Source organism: Pan troglodytes, chromosome 15 (genome assembly GCF_028858775.2).
Source record: "Pan troglodytes isolate AG18354 chromosome 15, NHGRI_mPanTro3-v2.0_pri, whole genome shotgun sequence".
Classification (NCBI taxonomy): domain Eukaryota; kingdom Metazoa; phylum Chordata; class Mammalia; order Primates; family Hominidae; genus Pan; species Pan troglodytes.
This window is the reverse complement of record NC_072413.2, coordinates 101,334,525-101,353,386: the sequence shown is the minus strand read 5'-3', so window position 1 is coordinate 101,353,386 and position 18,862 is coordinate 101,334,525. Positions and strand designations below refer to the sequence as shown.

General features: G+C 48.5%; 1 protein-coding gene and 1 long non-coding RNA gene across 2 annotated transcripts; one reads left to right on the top strand and one right to left on the bottom strand.

Annotated features, from left to right (window-relative positions):
- Positions 1-436: 436 nt before the first annotated feature.
- Positions 437-2,600, top strand: LOC129136916 (uncharacterized). Its single transcript, XM_054665822.2, has one exon. The coding sequence runs from the start codon at positions 437-439 to the stop codon at positions 983-985; it is 549 nt and encodes a 182-aa protein (XP_054521797.2). The 3' UTR covers positions 986-2,600.
- A 14,568-nt stretch (positions 2,601-17,168) lies between these two features.
- LOC129136915 (uncharacterized) lies at positions 17,169-18,797 on the bottom strand. The gene is made up of 2 exons (XR_008538949.2): positions 18,691-18,797; positions 17,169-17,767 (listed from the first exon to the last, which is right to left on the bottom strand). It is a non-coding gene; the product is annotated as an uncharacterized LOC129136915 (long non-coding RNA).
- Between the last annotated feature and the right edge of the window lie 65 nt (positions 18,798-18,862).

The following is an 18,862-nucleotide window of genomic DNA, read 5'->3' as shown; positions in this document are numbered from 1 at the left end:
GGCCGCCCCTCCACCGGACTCACCTCTGGAATGTTCTCGCTCTGACTGAACAACGCCGCCGCCGCGCTCAAGCTACCCTCGGCCCCAGCGTCCGCCCCCCGCGTCAGGCCTCACTGCCCATTGGCTGGAGGCCTGCCACAGCTCGCTCGTCATTGGTTCGCTTGCGACGTCAATCGCATCTTGCCGCGCCCCTTCTGCTTCCTGAGGCTCCACTCGCGGCCTCGGCCCGCCTCCAGCCCCGGCCCCGCTTCCTTCCTCTCCCCTCCCCCGCCTTTCCCAGAGGTCTTCGCGGCGCAGCCCTTGGGTCTCGCGATACCCGGAGTGGCCCTGGTGGCGGGGCCAGGGCGCCGGGGGCCGTTCTTTGTCGGTTTGGGCCTTGAGGGGAAGATGGTGGTTGGTCCCCTCCCTCGCCGGGTCTGGGACAGGCCGCGGCGTCATGGCGACTCCCGGGACGCAGGAGCCATCGTCCTCGAAACTGCTTTCGAGGCCGTGTTTTTGCGGCCGCCACCTTCGGGCAGAGGAACCCGACCGCGTTCTCCCCGCAGCGGGCGCTCATCTCCCTTTCCCGTCCTCCCGGGACGCCCGTCTCCGGGCCTCGAGGAATGAGTTGTTTTTCCACCTTAAGCCCCAGGCCTGGGTCTTTCATCCCAGGGACGTCTTCTGTTTCGGACTCGGGGTGGATTGGCCGCTGGCGGAACGAGTCCGTGACTCGCCAGTGACCGCCCAGGGCGGTCGCGGGGCCGCGCCGCCTCGGTGTCGGCCCGCAACCCAGCCTGCGCGCTTAGCTCAGCGCGTCGCCTCCGGTTTTCGGAAGAGGAGGCCCTTAATTGGTTTGGAATCCCGGGGTCTCCTGAAGGCGCTTCGTGGTGGGTTCCCACCTTCTGGTGAAGGCCTCCCTGCTCTCCCAGGGTTGAAAAGCGCTATCCTTCGTGCTTCTCTTGTCACCTTTCTCCTAGTGGGCATCACGTCGAGTCCACCCCTCTAGTTTATGACTTGTGAATTCTTTGATAAGCAAATCGTAGCCCAGAGCAGGCATTTATAATGAGATTCCAATGTATTCCGTTGAAAATTACTATTATTTAGGCCGGTCGCGGTGGCTCACGTCTGTAATCCCAGCACTTTGGGAGGCTGAGGTGGGCGGATCACCTGAGGTCCGGAATTTGAGACCAGCCTGGCCAATATGGTGGAACCCTGTCTCTACTAAAAATACAAAAAATTAGCTGGGCGTGGTGGCTCGCTTGTAATCCCAGCTACTCGGGAGGCTGAGGCAGGAGAATCCATGAACCCGGGAGGCACAGGTTACAGTGAGCCGAGATCACACCACTGCACTCCAGGCTGGACAACAGAGCGAGACTGTCTCCAAAAAAAAAAAATTTTTTTTATTATTTAGAGAGAGGCTCTCATATTTTAGTTCTGTTGAAACTCTCCCATTCTTTCTGAAACTTGGATTTTTTTTGTGAAAACTTGAGTCTTAAAAACACATCCATAGTTCACCCTGAAGTTTGAAGACCTCACTTGACTGATGGAGCGAGAGCCCCGCTAACCTGCACTCTGGTCTCTAAGGTGCAGTCATCGAAAAGTCCTGAGCGGCCGTGCAGGTTTCCCGATCTGGAAAAGAGCAATGTTGCTGAGGACAGGATGAGGTAGATAAGGGGCTGCCCTTTGTTATAGACCAGTTGCATTTGCACTGAGGTTAGAATTGGCAGCTATGTTGATTTTTATCAAAATCCAAGATCGCGATTCCATAACTAAAAGCTTTATAAACAACTTAAAAATTGGCAGTGTTGGTAGGAAGAAATAAAGGCACAATCCAGAATTGAGAGGTGATTTGTGTTCTGTAGGGCAAGGACTTTTATAATCCCGCAGTGTGTACCTTGGTGTATAGTTGTTAAGCCAAATGCACAGTGCCTTATGAGTACCAGGGTTCCTATCAGACGAACTAGAAAAGGGGATCCCAGACATGCTGCTGCTGTTTCACTGTGGAGCATGACTTAGCAATCTTGAAACAGATCTGACTTTTTGCTTGGCAGCACAAAAATGATGTTATTTTAGAAACTCTGTTGGAAAGTATAGGCATGAAACTACTCTGAGGTGAGAGGCCTTCCTTTTCAGAAAAGTTTTAATAATGAAACACGAAGTAATTAGCTTTTTTGTATGTTTAGTGGCACAATTTTTAATTTCGTTGAAGTTTGTAATAATTTTAACTGCTTTTTAATATGTGTACCACTCATTTATATGCAACCATGGACAACTTTAAAAAATTATACTTTTGTGTTCTTTTTCTCCCTTTTATTTTTAGTTAATACATAACACATTTGTGGGATACAAAGTGATATTTCAGTACATGTATACAATGTGTAATGATCAAAGCACAGTAATCAGCATATCCATCACCTCAGATATTTATCATTTCTTTGTGTTGGGAACATTCAGAATTCTCTTTTCTAGCTTTTTGAAAATATACAATAGATTGTTGTTAAGTATATTTACCTTGAAATACTACAGAGCACTAGAACTTATTGAGCTGCAATTTTGTATCAACCTCTCCCCTCCTCCCACTAGCCTTCCCAGCTTCTAATAAACCACAATTCAAGTCTCTACTTCCATGAACTCGAATTTTTTTTTAGCTCCCACATATGAATGAGAATATGTGGTATTTATCTTTCTGTGCCTGACTTATTTCACTTAATATGATACTGTCTTCCAGTCTCAGCCATGTTGCTTCAGATAAAAGGATCTCATTATTTTTTTATGACTGAATAGTATTCCAGTATATGTAAGACTTTTGTTTTTTGAGACGGAGTCTCACTGTATCACCCAGGCTGGAGTGCAAGTGGTCTGATCTCAGCTCACTGCAACCTCCGGCTCCTGGGTTCAAGCGATTCTCCTGCCTCAGCCTCCCAAGTAGCTGGGACAACAGGTGCGTGCCATCAAGCCCGGCTAATTTTTGTTTTTTTTTTTTTTAGTAGAGACAGGGTTTCACTGTATTGGACAGGCTGGTCTTGAACTCCTGTGTGATCCACCTGCCTTGGCCTCCCAAAGTCCTGGGAGTACAGGCATGAGCCACCACGCCCAGCCTATAACACATTTTCTTTATCCTTTTTTTTTTTTTTAAATAATAAGATGGCGTGGGAGGGGTGGGGGGTCTCACTATGTTGCCTAGGCTGGTCTTGAACTCCTGGCCTCAAGCAGTCCTCCCACCTTGGCATCCTGAAGTGCTGGGATTACAGTCATGAGCCACTGCAACCAGCCTGTCCATTCATTTGTTGGTGGATGCTTAAGTTGATTCCATATCTTTTGCTATTGTGACTGGCGCTGCAATAAACATGGGGGTGCAGATATCTCTTTGATAATATTGATTTGATTTCCTTTGGATAAATACCTAGTAGTGGGATTGCTGGATCATATGGAAGATCTATTTTTAGTTTTTTGAGGAACCTCCATGCTGTTTTCCATAATGGCTGTACTAATTTACCTTCCCACCCACAGTGCATCAGAGTTCCCTTTTCTCTGCACCCTTGCCAGCATTTGCTGTTTTTTGTCTTTGTGGTTTTGATTTGCGTTTCCCTGTTGATTAGTGACATTGAGCATTTTTTCATACATGTGTTGGCCACTTGTATGTCTTTCTTGGAGAAATATCTATTGAGATCGTTTGTCTATTTAAAAATCAGATTTATTTATTTTTTGTCACTGAGTTGTTTGAGTTCCTTGTTTATTCTGGATATTGGCACCTAAAAATTACTCTTAATCATACCATTTGTTAAATGCTTATCATATCCTAGGAGTTTTCTAAGTCCTTGGAATACATTATCTTATTTCCCAGGCCCTATGAGGAATTCGTATTTCCATTTTACAAATGAGCGAACCAAGGCTTAGTGGAAAAAAATTAAGCAACTTACCCAAATCATGTACCTAGTAAGTGGCAGAGCTAGGATTTAAAGACAGCTCTGTCTGATCCCAAAGCCTGTTCCCTTAAAAATTATGTGGCATGGCCTCTCCAGATAAATACAAAAACAAACAAAACTAGGCATTTTACATATGTAATCCCATTCTTTAATAATCATGTAAGGAGATGTTATACCCATTTTACAGGTGAGGAAAGAGACTCAGGAAGGTTAAGCAATTTTCCCCAAAGTTGCCTCCCTAATAAATGATGGACAGCATTTGAACTCCAGCTTGTGTGACGCCAAGCTCATTGCACAATTCCACTTCCCGTTTCTGGATCTCCACCTCATTTGGCTGCATTATTTTCCCCAGTCAGGTGCTCACAGTCCGTGCACTAATGGACACTTGGTGCTTGTCAAAACCTTGTTGAATGAGTGCATGAATTGCACACCTCAGTGCATGCCCTGATGACAGGAATAGCTGCTGGAAAGGTAGATTGGTAAACTGGCCTTCTGGTTGTTTACACATTGGCTGTGACTCTGTTGAATGTGAATGAGTGTCCCCTCCCTCCCACCCCCCACCAAGATCAACTCTGCATGGACTGAGAGCCTTGTGTTTCTGAGCTGTGAGCTCTCAAATGGACTCAGATATTGTACACTGTGAGGGGCAGTCTGGCTGGCCAGCTGGTCCTCTGTGACACCCACCTCTCAACTTTTTTTTTTTTTTTGAGATGGAGTCTCGCTCCGTTGCCAGGCTGGAATGCAATGGCACGATCTCCGCTCTTGCAACCTCTGCCTCCTGGGTTCAAGTGATTCGCCTGCCTCAGCCTCCTCAGTAGCTGGGATTACAGGCACCTGCTACCACGCCCGGCTAGTTTTGTATTTTTAGTAAGAGACGGGGTTTCTCCATGTTGGTCATGCTGGTCTCGAACTCCCAGCCTCAGGTGATCCGCCCATCTCGGCCTCCCAAAGTGCTGGGATTACAGGTGTGAGCCACCGTGCCCAACCTCTCAACTTTTAAAGCTGCACACTGTTAACTGAAGTTCTTGTCCCCCCTACTTCAGGGTATATGCTACAGGGTATATGCATAATTTTTCTTCTAGCACCAGCCAGTCACAGGGGTGTTCATAGAGCAGACATTTGAAGCTGCTGGAAGGGAACTGAAGGTTATCTGGTGAGTACAGAGGCATCGGCTGACATGAGGGCTGGTGTCTTAAACCATGGTAATCTAGTGCATCCCTATCAATACATAATTCTGTGCTAGGCAGTGAGGGTGCAGGCCCGCCTACATCACAGACCCTGCCCAGGAGGTCACATGTAAACAAGTAGAGGCAAATATCTGCTTGCTGGACACCCCACTGAAGCTTGCCCTTCGTGAAATCTCTGACGCTCTGAACAGCATGTCTCCCTGCCTTCGTGACCTGCCCATCCCATGGCTAGGCTGCACCTACGCCACACCACTGGCATTCATGTCACTTGATTGCAGTTGCCTGTTTCCTTCTCTGACTTCCTTACTGGGCCAAGCAACTGGAGGGCAGGGGACTCATGCTTGAGAAGAAAGGATTCTGGACTTTGGCTGAGGAACAGGCCTTTAGTTCCAAAAGGGACAGAGGCAGGAAGCAGAGGTGTTTGAGGAAAGATAGGGGTCCAGGTGAGGGATCACTGGAGACTGACACAAAGTCTTCCTCCTCCGAAGTGTGGAGCTGTGATCCCACCCAGCAGCCATCCCTGGAAAAAGAAATTGTCCCATTCCTGGAAAAAGAAAAAAATGCAAAATGGCATTGATTCTGCCTGCGCAGCGTCCTACGTGCAGCAGATGACAGAGAAACGTGGATGGATCAGAGCAGGCCCTACAATATTGGATTGGTATTGTCTTGGTCACATTGAAGACACACACAGCACCCCAGTGACAAATTCTCAGGGGTTGCAGGAGCTGCTGATCCCAGGACTGTCCTGTGCCTTAAAACTGGGGGACCCCCATGATGTTGGAACCCAAATACCCTTCTTCCCCTCAGCATAGTCTCAGCAGCTTTCTTTTGAGACATTCGAGCTGCCCTAATTTAGATAGTCTGTTTGTGGATAAGAAGAACAAAATCTCTGCCCCAATGGGTGGGTTGGAGAAGTGGTCCCCAGGTCTAATGGCGACGTGATGGGAGTGGCATTAGACTGATCATGGCTGTTAGAATTAGGAAGGTGCCAATGGCCTTGCCGTGCTGACAACGCCTCGTCACCCATGCTCTCTCACTGTCCTCCTCACACCTTGGGAGGTGGCAAGGATACATTTTATTCCTTCATTTTATGGACGAGGAAGCCGAGACTCAGAGAGATGATTTGCCTCCAGCTGGGGGGTCAGGTGTCCTGATTCCCAGCTTCAGAGCTCTTCCCCCTGACTAGGGACTAATAGTCCTGTGTGGTGCATCTGGGTCCCAGGGATTTGCCTCTCTTCCCTCAGCTGGATTTCCTTTACTCCAGTGCTTTTGAAAGTTTCACATGAGGGGAGGCAGGATCCAAGTCATAACCCTGATAGTGGATCCCAGAAGATCCACTCAGGTGTGCTGTCTTCAGACCTGTGAGGATGCGTTCTCCTTTATGCTACAGATTTTCATTAGCCACTGCATATCCTGCCCGGGGGGCGCCAGACACTGGAGATGCAAATGGACCCCAGAGTGGGGACTTTTGTAAGACAACATTGAAAAACATGAAAGGTTTTAGGCCGGGCATGGTGGCTCACACCTGTAATTGCAGCACTTTGGGAGGCTAAGGTGGGTGGATCACGAGGTCAGGAGATCGAGACCATCTTGGCTAACACGGTGAAACCCCGTCTCTACTAAAAATACAAAAAATTAGCCGGGCGTGGTGGCGGGTGCCTGTAATCCCAGCTACTCGGGAGGCTGAGGCAGGAGAATCGCTTGAATCCGGGAGGCTGAGCTTGCAGTGAGCCAAGATCGTGCCATTGCACTATAGCCTGGGCACCAGTGTGAGACTCCGTCTCAAAAAAAGAAAAGAAAAGAAAAACATGGAAGATTTCACCTAAAAATTCAGATTTTTGGTTCCTTGGACAGTTGGAAGCCCTTGTACTCTGGGACATACCGACATGATAGATTTTCCAGGAGCCAAGTTTCAGCTGACCTTTTAGACCCAAAGTTGGGGACTGAATGCTCATAGAAAAGAACGAGTGACTCCCTATCCATGTGTGTGTGTGTGCTCTCCCCTTCCAGGTGTGCATGTGTTCTCCCCCTCCAGGTGTACGTGTGCACTGTCCCCCTCCAGGTGTGTGTGTGCTCTCCCCCTCCAGGTGTGCGTGTGCTCTCCCCTCCAGGTGTACGTGTGCTCTGTCCCCCTCCAGGTGTGTGTGTGCTCTGTTCCCCTCCAGGTGTGCGTGTGCTCTCCCCCTCCAGGTGTGCTTGTGCTCTCCCCCTCCAGGTGTACGTGTGCTCTGTCCCCCTCCAGGTGTGCGTGGGCTGTATCCCCTCCAGGTGTGCGTGGGCTCTGTCCCCCTCCAGGTGTGCATGTACTCTCCCCCTCCAGGTGTGCATGGGCTCTGTCCCCCTCCAGGTGTGCATGTACTCTCCCCCTCCAGGTGTGCGTGGGCTCTGTCTCCCTCCAGGTATAGGTGTGCAGTGTTCCCCTCCAGGTGTGCGTGTGCTCTGTCCCCCTCCAGGTGTGTATGTAGGCTCTGTCCCCCTCCAGGTGTGCGTGGTCTCTGTCCCCCTCCAGGTGTGTATGTAGGCTGTGTCCCCCTCCAGGTGTGTGTGGGCACTGTCCCCCTCCAGGTGTGCATATGCTGTGTCCCCCCTCCAGGTGTGGGTATGCACTCTTCCCCTCCAGGTGTGTCTGTGCTCTGTCCCCCTCCAGGTGTGTGTGTGGGCTCTGTCCCCCTCCAGGTGTGCATGTGCTCTGTCCCCCTCCAGGTGTGTGTGTGGGCTCTCCCCCTCCAGGTGTGTGTGTGCACCCACATCTGCCCCATCATTTATTCCCCATTGCTTGCCTTACCTCTGTGTTTATCTTTACTCATTTATTCATTCATTCAATGGATATGTATCACATGCCCTCTATCTGCCAGCCCTAGAGGATTTAAACAGCTAAGACATTGTTTCCCAGGGCTATTGTTAACAAAGCAACAGAAACTGTGTGGCTTAAAACAACAGAAATTCAGTTTTAGTTTTTGGCTGGGCACGGTGGCTCATGTCTGTAATCTCAGCACTTTGGGAGCCCGAGGCAGGCAGATCACCTTAGGAGTTTGAGACCAGCCTGGCCAACATGGTGAAACCCCATCTCTACTAAAAATAGAAAAATTAACCAGGCGTGGTGGTGGATGCCTGTAATACCAGCTACTCGGGAGGCTGAGAGGCATGAGAATCGCTTGAACCTTGGAGTGCAGTGAGCTGATATCACGCCACGGCACTCCAGCCTGGGCGACAGTGAAATTCCGTCTCAAAAAAAAAAAAAAAGAAATTCATTTTTTCACAGTTCCGTAGTCCAGAAGGTACAAAATCCTTGGGTTGGCCACTGCATGCACTCTCCAGCATCTGATGGCTGCCGGCAGTCTTTGGCGTTTCTCAGCTTGCAGCCATAGAGCTCCAAATCCGCCTCTGTCATCACTTGGTTTCATTGCCCTTGCGTAAAGTATCTTCACTTGGCGTTTTCCTCTCTGTGTCTCTCTCTCTCTTTTTTGAGATGGAGTGTCGCGCTTGTTGCCCAGGCTGGAGTGCAGTGATGCGATCTCGGCTCACCGCAACCTCTGCCTCCCAGGTTCAAGCGATTCTCCTGCCTCAGCCTCCTCAGTAGCTGGGATTGCAGGCGCCTGCCACCACGCCTGGCTAATTTTTGTATTTTTAGTAGAGATGGGGTTTCACCATTTTGGCCAGGCTGGTCTTGAACTCCTGACCTCAGATGATCCACCCGCCTTGGCCTCCCAAAGTGTTGGGATTACAGGTGTGAGCCACCTCGCCACCGCACCCGGCCTCTGTGTCTCTTCTTATAAGGACACCAGACATATTTAATTGAAGACCTGCCCTATTCCAGCATGACCACATTGTAACTCAATTAAATCTGCAATAACCCTATTTTCAAATAAGGTCTCATTCACAGGTACCTGGGGTTAGGTGTTAAACATATTAGATTTTGTTTTGTTTTGTTTTTTCTTCTGGAGGGTCTAGTGAGAGAACATATCGCTTTGGGGACATGATTTAAAAAAACCTCAAATCACACGAAATGTAGAGCATGGCCCTTGCTCATCATCCACTCTGGGAGACTCCTAAAGCGTCAGCCAGTACCCGGTGGCAGCTGTGGTTTGGTGGCCTTGTTGCTTCAGATACACTAATCACTGGATCCCCACAATAGCAGTCCTCTGACAGAGATTCTGTTGCTGCTCCACTTCTGCACAGATGAGGAAACTGAGGCACAGAGAGGTTATACAGCTTGACCGAGGCTACAATTAAAACCTAAGTTACTATATCCAAATATATGCAAAATAAAAACCAGGCACGGTGTTGCCCACCTATAATCCCAGCTACTCTGGAGGCTGAGGCAGGAGGATCACTTGAGCAGAGCTGGTGTGTGGATACGGGCAGGAGGCAGGGTCCTGAGAGATGAACAGCGTGTGTTTCCTGGTAAAGCCCAGCAGGCTGTGATCTCTTTCCCATCAGACTCCTCTCTTGTGATGTGGACAGCAGGAAACTAACCTATATTTTGGTCACTCTCCTGAAGTCAAGTCTGCCGTCATTTAAATACCCTCACAAGGTAGGACAGGCTATCCTGCCAATTTCCCAGGGTGACCATCTTACAGGGAGACGGACGGTACAGAAGCAAGGGCTTCTGGTATAAGGTAAAATGAATCTGATTATCTTCTTGACCCAGAAGGTGATATTTCTTTTTTTATTTTTATTTTTTTTAGGTGGAGTCTCGCTCTGTCGCCCAGGCTGGAGTGCAGTGGCACAATCTCAGCTCACTGCAACCTCCGCCTCCCAGGTTCCAGTGATTCTCCTGCTTCAACCTCCCGAGTAGCTGGGACTACAGGTGCACACCACCATGCCCAGCTAATTTTTGTATTTTTAGTAGAGACAGGGGTTTCACCATATTGGCTGGGCTCCTGGTCAGGAGTGTCGAACTCCTGACCTTGTGATCCGCCCGCGTCGGCCTCCCAAAGTGCTGGGATTACAGGCATGAGCTACTGTGCCTGTTTGTTTGTTTGTTTGTTTGTTTGTTTTTTGACAGGGTCTTGTGTAATGGCTTGATCTAGACTCATTGCAGCCTCTGTCTCCTGGGTCCAAGTGATCGAAGCCTCCCAAGTAGCTGGGACTACAGGCATGCGTCACCACGCCTGGCTAATTTTTGTATTTTGCATTTTGTATTTTTTGTAGAGAGTCTCACCATGTTGGCCAGGCTGGTCTCCAACTCCTGGCTTCAAGTGATCCACCCACCTTGGCTTCCCAAAGTGCTGGGATTACAGCTGTGAGCCACCACACCCGGCCCAGAATGTGATGTTTCTAACCTTACGTTTACACAAATTTATATCCATATTTAGGGTCAATTTCTTAGGTCTCTGTCATGTTCTCTAGTAGATGGAAGAACCATCCAGAAACCATTGCATGCTCTAAATAACCTTTCTTTTGTGGTACTGCTTTCTCTAAGCAAATATAGTTAGCACCAGATGGGACTGTTGCAATACAGAGTTTTTAACAACAAAAAAAAATTGATTCATTTAGGGTTTCCTTAAATTAGGTGAGCGATTTTTTTCCTTGAGCACTGAACTCCCACATTCAATATTCCCGGCGTGACATTTTGTGCTGTTATAGTTGGTAAGTGAAGCTCAGCTATTCTGAGCTTTATGTGCCAGGAGCCTGTGCTCAGAAATCCTTTTTTTAGTTTCGCTCATAAAGGCTACTTGTATGTTTGGGTATTTCATGCAGAAGGAAGTCTTCCGGGCTGGGTCATTCACATTCCATGCTCTCTTGCTAGGCATCTACAAAGTTCATAGCCATTTTTAACACACACCTTTGCTGCGATAAAATCACAGTCAGAATTTAAAGTCATGACTGGTCTATTTCCTTTAGCATAATGTCTTCGGGGTTCATCCGTTTAGCTAAGGGAAATAAGCCAGTTTCAAAAGGAGAATTACTATAGAATTCTATTAGTATGAGGTACCCAGAGCAGGCAAATTCATAGAGACAGAAAGGCTGGGGCAGGGGCTAGAGGGAGTCGTGGTTCAATGTTTCGGAGTCTCAGTTTTACAAGATGAAAAAGTTCTGGAGATGAATGTTGGTGAGAGTTGAACAATAATGTAAATAGACTTAATGCCGCTGAACTGTACACTTGAAAAGGGTTAAAATGGTAAACTTTAACCATTATTTTACCACAATAACAAAAAGCCACTACCCTACAATAATAGCCTAAGTGACTACATCCAAATATATACAACATAAAAGCTGGGCATGGCGTTGCACACCTATAGCCCCAGATACTCGAGAGGCTGAGGCAAGAGGACCACTTGCGCGACCAGCAGTTCAAGGCTGTGCTGTGTTATGATCACGCCTGTGAATAGCCACTTCTTTCCAACCTGGGCAACATAGTGAGACCCACATCTCTTAAAAAAACAAAAGCAAATATATACAAAATGGTGAATATATAAATGATTACATTTCTGCAATTAAACATGGTGTATGCCATAAATATTAATTATAATCATGTATATATGAAATTTGCTTTCGGTTTGTATATTTCCAGGTTTTTCAAATTAAAACTTTCCTTGGCAAACAGAAATTATTTTAACTCTCTGACTTACTAACTCTGTGACTTTGAACAAGTGTCTTTTGTATTTTGAGCTATTAGTGTCCTGTATAATAGGAATGATAGTACTCTACAGGGTGCCCACCCCCGTCCAAATTGTAAAGCTGTGAAATTTGCTCAGCAACACAGGTAGAAACCAAAATAAATTGAGATCATCTTTCAGTAGGGTTTAAGTGGTAATGGGAACAAGTGCAGTGCTGGAAATCCCTTAGCCCCATAGCACGGCAGTCCCAAGCCCGAGTCCTTCAGGGGCCAAGCAGGTGATGGCAAAGAGGGAAGCAGGCTGGGGCAAGGCAATAAGGAACGGCAGTAATTGTGGCAAACCGGAGGGCCTCAATTTAGAGGCATTTATATTCAGTTAGAAAAAAACAAAAACTCCATGCAGGGCAAACAAAACTTGGACGGATTTTATCTAGCCAGTGGGCCACCGGTTTGCAATTTCTGCTTCACTTTTTAATTAAATTAATTAATTAATTATTTTTTGAGATGGAGTTTCACTCTTGTTGCTACCAGGCTGGAGTGCAATGGTGCAATCTTGGCTCAGCGCAACCTCCACCTCCCAGGTTCCATTGATTCTCTTGCTTCTGCCTCCCGAGTAGCTGGGATTACAGGCATGGACCACCATGCCTGGCTAATTTTGTATATATATATATATTTTTAAATTTTTATATGTTTGTTTGTTTGTTTGTTTTGAGACAGAGTCTCACTCTGTCTCCCAAGGTGGGGTGCAGAGGTGCAATGTCAGCTCACTACAACTTCGGCCTCCTGGGTTCAAGCAATTCTCGTGCCTCAGCCTCCCAAGTAGCTGGTATTACAGGCATGCACCACCATGCCTGGCTAATTTTTTGTATTTATCACATTGTCTTGGTATTGAACTCCTGAGGTCAGGTGATTTGCTTGCTTTGGCCTCCTGAAATGCTAGGATTACAGACGTGAGCCACTGCACCCAGCTTGCAATTTCTGTTTTAGAGTGAGAGATGCTTAGATCTAGAGGGGACATGGAAGGCCTTTTGGTCCCAACCCCTATTTTTCAGAAGAGAAACCATGACTAATATATGGGCTGCTTTAGGAAGAGCTGGTCTAGAATCCAGGTGTTAGACAATTATTTTCAGGGCTCTCTTCTACCTCCCTGCCAGCTAGAAACATTTTTTATTTTCAGATAATATATCCTTCCAAGTTTGAATTTGAATCTTTTTTTAAACGTAGATACATTTGTTTAATTTTGTGTTACTGCCCAGATCAAGTCAGCTCCTAGTACTTTTCTATTTTAATGATAGCTGCCACCTCCCAACAAAACCCAGCATTCAATGTTCACCAGAAATTCTGATATGCATACTATGTGCCTACGAGCCTTTTAAAATTGCAATGACAGTGTTTTTATTTGGTTCTTTGGATTAAATTGTCTAAAGAATTTATTGTGAACATTATTGTATCTCTGATTCTGTTGGCCTTCTATGAAATTTTACACGTCTTGAGACAGACGGATTTTTATCTTTGGTTCTCAGGTTATTAACATGTACTGTGAGAATTTAGATTGTTTTAGTAGAACTCTAACCCGGGGCACAAACTGGCAGGCCTGGGATGAGCAGGGCCTCTGTAGACATGTCATGCTCGCCAGCTCTATGCTTCAAAATACCTTTTTCCAGGCCGGGCACGGTGGCTCACGCCTGTAATCCCAGCACTTTGGGAGGCTGAGGTGGGTGGATCATGAGGTCAGGAGTTTGAGACCAGCCTCGCCAACATGGTGAAACCCCGTCTCTACTAAAAATACAAAAATTAGCTGGGCGTGGTGGCGGGCACCTATAATCCCAGCTACTTGGGAGGCTGAAGCAGGAGAATTGCTTGAACCTGGGAGGTGGAAGTTGCAGTGAGCCGAGATCGTGCCACTGCACTCCAGCCTGGGCAACAGAGTGAGACTCCGTCTCAAAAACAAATAAAAAAACGGTTTTCCTTGGAATGGCATACCCTCAGGGCAGCATGTGCTCGGGGGAGCCCTGCAGGTTCCCCACTTCCTCCAAATAACATTTTCCTCTTTTGAGCTCTTATAGTCCGTCCCTGGCCAGTGGAGACATATGTGGTCGTGATGGGTCTCAGTAAAGGGGAATCATGGTGCCATAGGTAGTGCAGGCAGTGCTATCGAAGTGAGGGTGGTTCTTTTTTTTTTTTTTTTTTTTTTTGAGACAGGGTCTTGCTCTGTCACCCAGGCCTGAGTGCAGTGATACAGTCATGGCTCACTGCAGCCTCAACCTCCCAGGCTCAGGTGATCCTCCCACCTTAGCCTCCTGAGTAGCTGGGACTACAGGCACATGCCACCACACCTGGCTAATTTTTCTATTTTTTGTAGAGATTGGTGGGGAGGGGATCTCACTATGTTGCCCAGGCTGGTCTTAAACTCCTGGGCTCAAGGATGTCTGTCTGCTTCGGCCACCCAAAGTGCTGGGATGACAAGTGTGAGTCACCGCACCCGGCCTAAAGTGAGGTTCTTGAGATGTGTATGGAGATCAAGAGTGAGTGCTGGAAGCTTCCGTGTCAACTGATATTGCTGGGACAGCCGCATGTCTCTGGGCAGGGGCCACTCTGACTGCTCTAACTCCTGTGCCTGCTGCCTCCTGGCCACATGGCCCTTTGGTCAGAACCTTGAGAAGCCCCCAGTGAGCAGCAAAGGGGACCCCTGCAGGTTTAGCAATGGAATTCACAACCTTTCCAGCCCAGTGCAACCCAGCAGGTGTTTGTGGAGAGCATGCCCAAGGTCAAGCCTGCGGGGCTATCAGTGCTAGGGTGGTAACACAGCAGCTGCCCGCGTTGGCACATTGCCTGCCAGCAAGCAGGTTCTGAGCAAAGCTCTTTCCCTGTGTGGACGCTGGGGCCCATGTAGGGAGGCGGAGCACCTCCTGGTTTCCTCGGGATGTTCTCATTAGAGCCGGGGTCCCCAAGCTTTTTGGCACCAGGAACCAGTTTCCACAGACTGGTGGCGGCGGGGGGATGGTTTCAGGATGAAACCACAGTTTCACCTCCAATCACCAGGCATTAGATTCTCATAAGCAGTGCGCAACCTAGATCCCTCGCATGCGCGGTTCACAGTAGAGTTAACACTCCCATGAGAATCAAATCTGATCTGACAGGACGTGGAGCTCAGGCGGGAATGCTCACTCGCCCACCGCTCACCCCCCGCCGTGAGCAGGCCACCAGTCTGTGGCCCAGGGGTGGAGAACCCTTGCGTTAGAGCACCAAAAATCCCTCCACCTAGGAACCAGCTCATCCCAAGCAAAGCAGGACAGTTGGTCACCATGGGCAGCAGCATGACTTTTACCTAAATTACATGGTATGATATAAAGCGGAATGAGAGGCCGGGCGCAGTGGCTCATGCTTATAATCTCAGCACTTTGGGAGGCCGAGGTGGGTGGATCACCTGAGGTCAGGAGTTCAAGACCAGCCTGGTCAACATGGTGAAACCCCGTCTCTACTAAAAATACAAAAATTAGCCGGGCGTGGTGGCACATGTCAGTAATCCCTGCTCCTTGGGAGGCTGAGACAGGAGAATCGCTTGAACCCAGGAGGCAGAGGTTGTGGTGAGCTGAGATCGCACTGGAGAGCTGGAGACTGCACTCCAGCCTGGGTAACAGAGTAAGACTCTGTCTCAAAAAAAATAAAAATAAAAATTAAAATTAAAAAATAGATATTTATTTATTTATTTATGAGAAATAATTTTTATTATTTATTTATGAGAAAATAAAAAACTTGCCCAAAAGAATGATCAAGTTCTCTAGGGAATGTCCACATTGCAGGGAGCAGCCAAGACGTACAATCAATTTAGTGGGGCCAGAGGAGCATTTAAATTTTTTTTTGGCCAGGTGCAGTGGCTCACACCTGTAATCCAGCACTTTGGGAGGCAGAGGCAGGAGGATTGCTTCAGCCCAGAAGCTCAAGACCAGCCTGGTCAACATAGAGAAACCTCACCTCTACAAAAAACACAAAAATTAGCCAGGCATGGTGTTGTGTGCCTGTAGTCCCAGCTACTTGGGAGGTTGAGGCAAGAGGATCTCTTGAGCCTTGGAGATCAAGGCTGCAGTGAGCTGCACTTGGCTTGGCCCCCAGAGGAAAAGACAGGAGCATCAGGAAGCAGGGAGGAAATGGGCAACAGCCCAGTTTTAGCCTGGGCAACAGGGCAAGACCCTATCTCTTAAAAAAATTTATTGGCCAGGTGCGGTGGCTTACACCTGTAATCCCAGCACTTTGGCAGGTTGAGGTGGGTGGATCACTTGAGGTCAGGAGTTCGAGACCAGCCTGGCCTACATGGCAAAACCCCCGTCTCTACTAAAAATACAAAAATCAGCCGGGTATGGTGGAGGGTGCCTGTAATCCCAGCTACTGCGGAGGCTGAGGCAGGAGAATCACTTGAACCCGGGAGGCAGGGGTTGCAGTGAGCCGAGATCCTGCCATTGTACTCCAGCCTGGGCAACAAGAGTGAAACTCTGTCTCAAAAAAAAAAAAAAGATCTTATTTTTTAGAGCAGTTTAGAGCAGTTCCAGGTTCATAGCAAAATTGAGAGGAAGATACAAACTATCCCAAGTGCCCCCAGCACCCCCAACATGCAGAGCCTGCCCTGTTATCAGCGTCTCCCTGGGTAACGCATTGATTGCCCCTGATGACCCAACATGAACGCATTGTAACCACCTGGTCCATGCTACATTCGGGCTCACTCTTGGTGTGGCACATTCTACGCAGCAAAACGTTTTTAAAAATAAAAGCAGCACAGACTAGGTCAGGGTGCTTTGCATCTGGTGGCGGTAAGTACAGTATCGTTCTGGGAAACGTCCTGTTTCAGTTACGAATTTGAATGTATGTGCTGTTTGTCGTGCAAAATTCTTCCCTAACTGTGAGTTGTGGTGACAAAAGATTGAGAGAGACTTTGGGAGTTCAAGGGATGGAGAGGCACATCAGGTTAGGGAGAGCCTGGAAGGGCTTTTTGGGGTCAGGTACCCTGGAAGGTAGGGAAAGGAGGGAGAAAACCCAACAGAGGCCAAGAGTATTGGGGGAGGGATTGAGGGGACAGTGAGGAGTGTGGAGGATGCCCAGGAGGGGGAAGGTGGGCGGCAGTGACCGGAAGGGTGGTGAGACCATGGGCGGGGTGGAGCCCTGGAAGGCTGTGAGGAGGGGTTGGGGTCTGAACCCGTGCTCCTGCTTACTGGATGAGTAAACCCCAGCACTTACTTAGTCTCTCTATGCCTGTTTTTCAGCAGTGGGATGGGGGCAGTTATGGTGCCCATCTGGGTGGGTTGGTGCCAGTGCCAGGTGAGTAAATTGTGGCATTCCCCTGGCACAGTATATGAAGTATCAGAGGCACCTATCTTTAGCTGTTATTATGGTCAGACTGCTTAGGGAGACTTGTGGGGTAGCACTCTCTAGAATAGCTTGGGCTGACCAGTACAGGGTGCAGATTGGAGGTGCTGAGAGCCGGGATGAATGGCTGTTCTGATGAATGGCTGTTCTGATGAATGGCTGTTATTTTCATTTATTTATTTATTAGAGACAGGGTCTTGCTCTGTTACCCATGCTGGAGTGCAGGGTGCAATCAAGGCTCACTGCAACTTCTACCTCCTTGGCTCAAGTGATCCTCCCACAACACCCAGCTAATTTTTGTGCCTTTTGTAGAAACAGGGTTTCATCATGTTGCCAAGGCTGGTCTCGAACTCCTGGGCTCAAGGGATCTGCCTGCCTCGGCCTTGAAAAGTGCTAGGATTACAGGTGTGAGCCAGCGTGCCAGCTTGGCTGTTCTTCGATGTTTTGTTCTTGGGGAGTAGTCCACAGATCACTGTGCTTGTTGTATTGGCTTGGCTGATAGTACAGAGGTTGATCTGCTACACGCTGAGTTTGGGGCAGGGGAGGGTGCGGACTATGTATGTTTGTGGCTTCAGGAGACTCCTCCAGGGCCTGGCCCCACTGTGAGCAGTGCCATGCTGCAGGGCTGTCTCTGTCATCCTGGCCGGATTCCCCATGGTGGCTGCCCACTGTGCCATGACATCTTCAGGAGTTGGGCCATGCCTCCCACCCCATCGACACCTGGGGAGAGCCTTGGCCATTTTGTTTTTTAAAACCTGTAGAGCACAAAGAGATGTTGCCATTCCCCTCATTGAGACACACACCCCTCTTCCCCTCCTCGTGCCAAGCCCTATTTTTGGTTCCTGGTTATAAGCTGGCTTTAGGGAGCCCCCTGCAACTGCCTGGTAGCTTTCTGCTCTTGCTTTTTTTTTTTTTTTTTTTTTTTTTTGAGACAGAGTCTTACTCCGTCACCCAGGCTGAAGGGCAGTGGTGCAATCTCGGCTCACTGCAACCTCCACCTCCTGGGTTCAAGAGATTCTCCTGTCTCAGCCTCCCAAGTACCTGGGACTACAGGTGCCCGCCACCATGCCTGGCTAATTTTTGTATTTTTAGTAGAGATGGGGTTTCACCATGTTAGCCAGTCTGGTCTTGAACTCCTGACCTCAAATGATCCACCCACCTCGGCCTCCCAAAGTGCTAGGATTACAGGCATGAGCCACTGCACCCGGCCCACTGTTGGTTTTGAAAACACAAACACCACTGACGCAGCCTGAACAATATAATCCGTTGCTTTTAGAGACCTGGCCCTTTAGAACAAAAAGCCTACTTCATTCTCCTGGGATGAGCAGGGGCCTCTCTGCACTCTTCTACCCACAAAAAAAACTAAGCACCATCTCCATCTTCAGCAGCCCTTCCACTCCCTTCACCCGCAAGCCTCTGCTCTTGGCCAGATTAACGGCTTTTTGTGGCTGGAGATCGCACAAGTGCTGTGCCCAGAGCAGTTTCCTGTCCCCATCAGAGTGATGAGAGAGTCTTAGGAAATGATCTTAGGAAACGGCCCTACAGTAAAAGTTCCAGCTGGCACAGTCATGCAAATATCACCACCAGCTGCTTTTCACCTGGGAGAGTCAGGGTGGGTGGGACCAAAGGGCCGGAGAAGGCGTCTTCTCAGGATCAGATTGAGGAGGGGGATCCTCACCTGCAGGGGTGTCCTGTATTGGCATCGACCTTTCGTTAATCCAGCAAACACACCCTGAAGACTTCTCCTGCCCACGCGGAGCCTGACCCTGTGCCTCCAAGGAAACCAACAATTATGATGCAACGTGATGATTGGTACTTCAGGAGTACCCTGAGTTCAGGCAATCAATGTG

Excerpts from the sequence above, each read along its gene's own strand:
- LOC129136916 (XM_054665822.2), top strand. The coding sequence starts at position 437 with ATGGCGACTCCCGGGACGCAGGAGCCATCGTCCTCGAAACTGCTTTCG.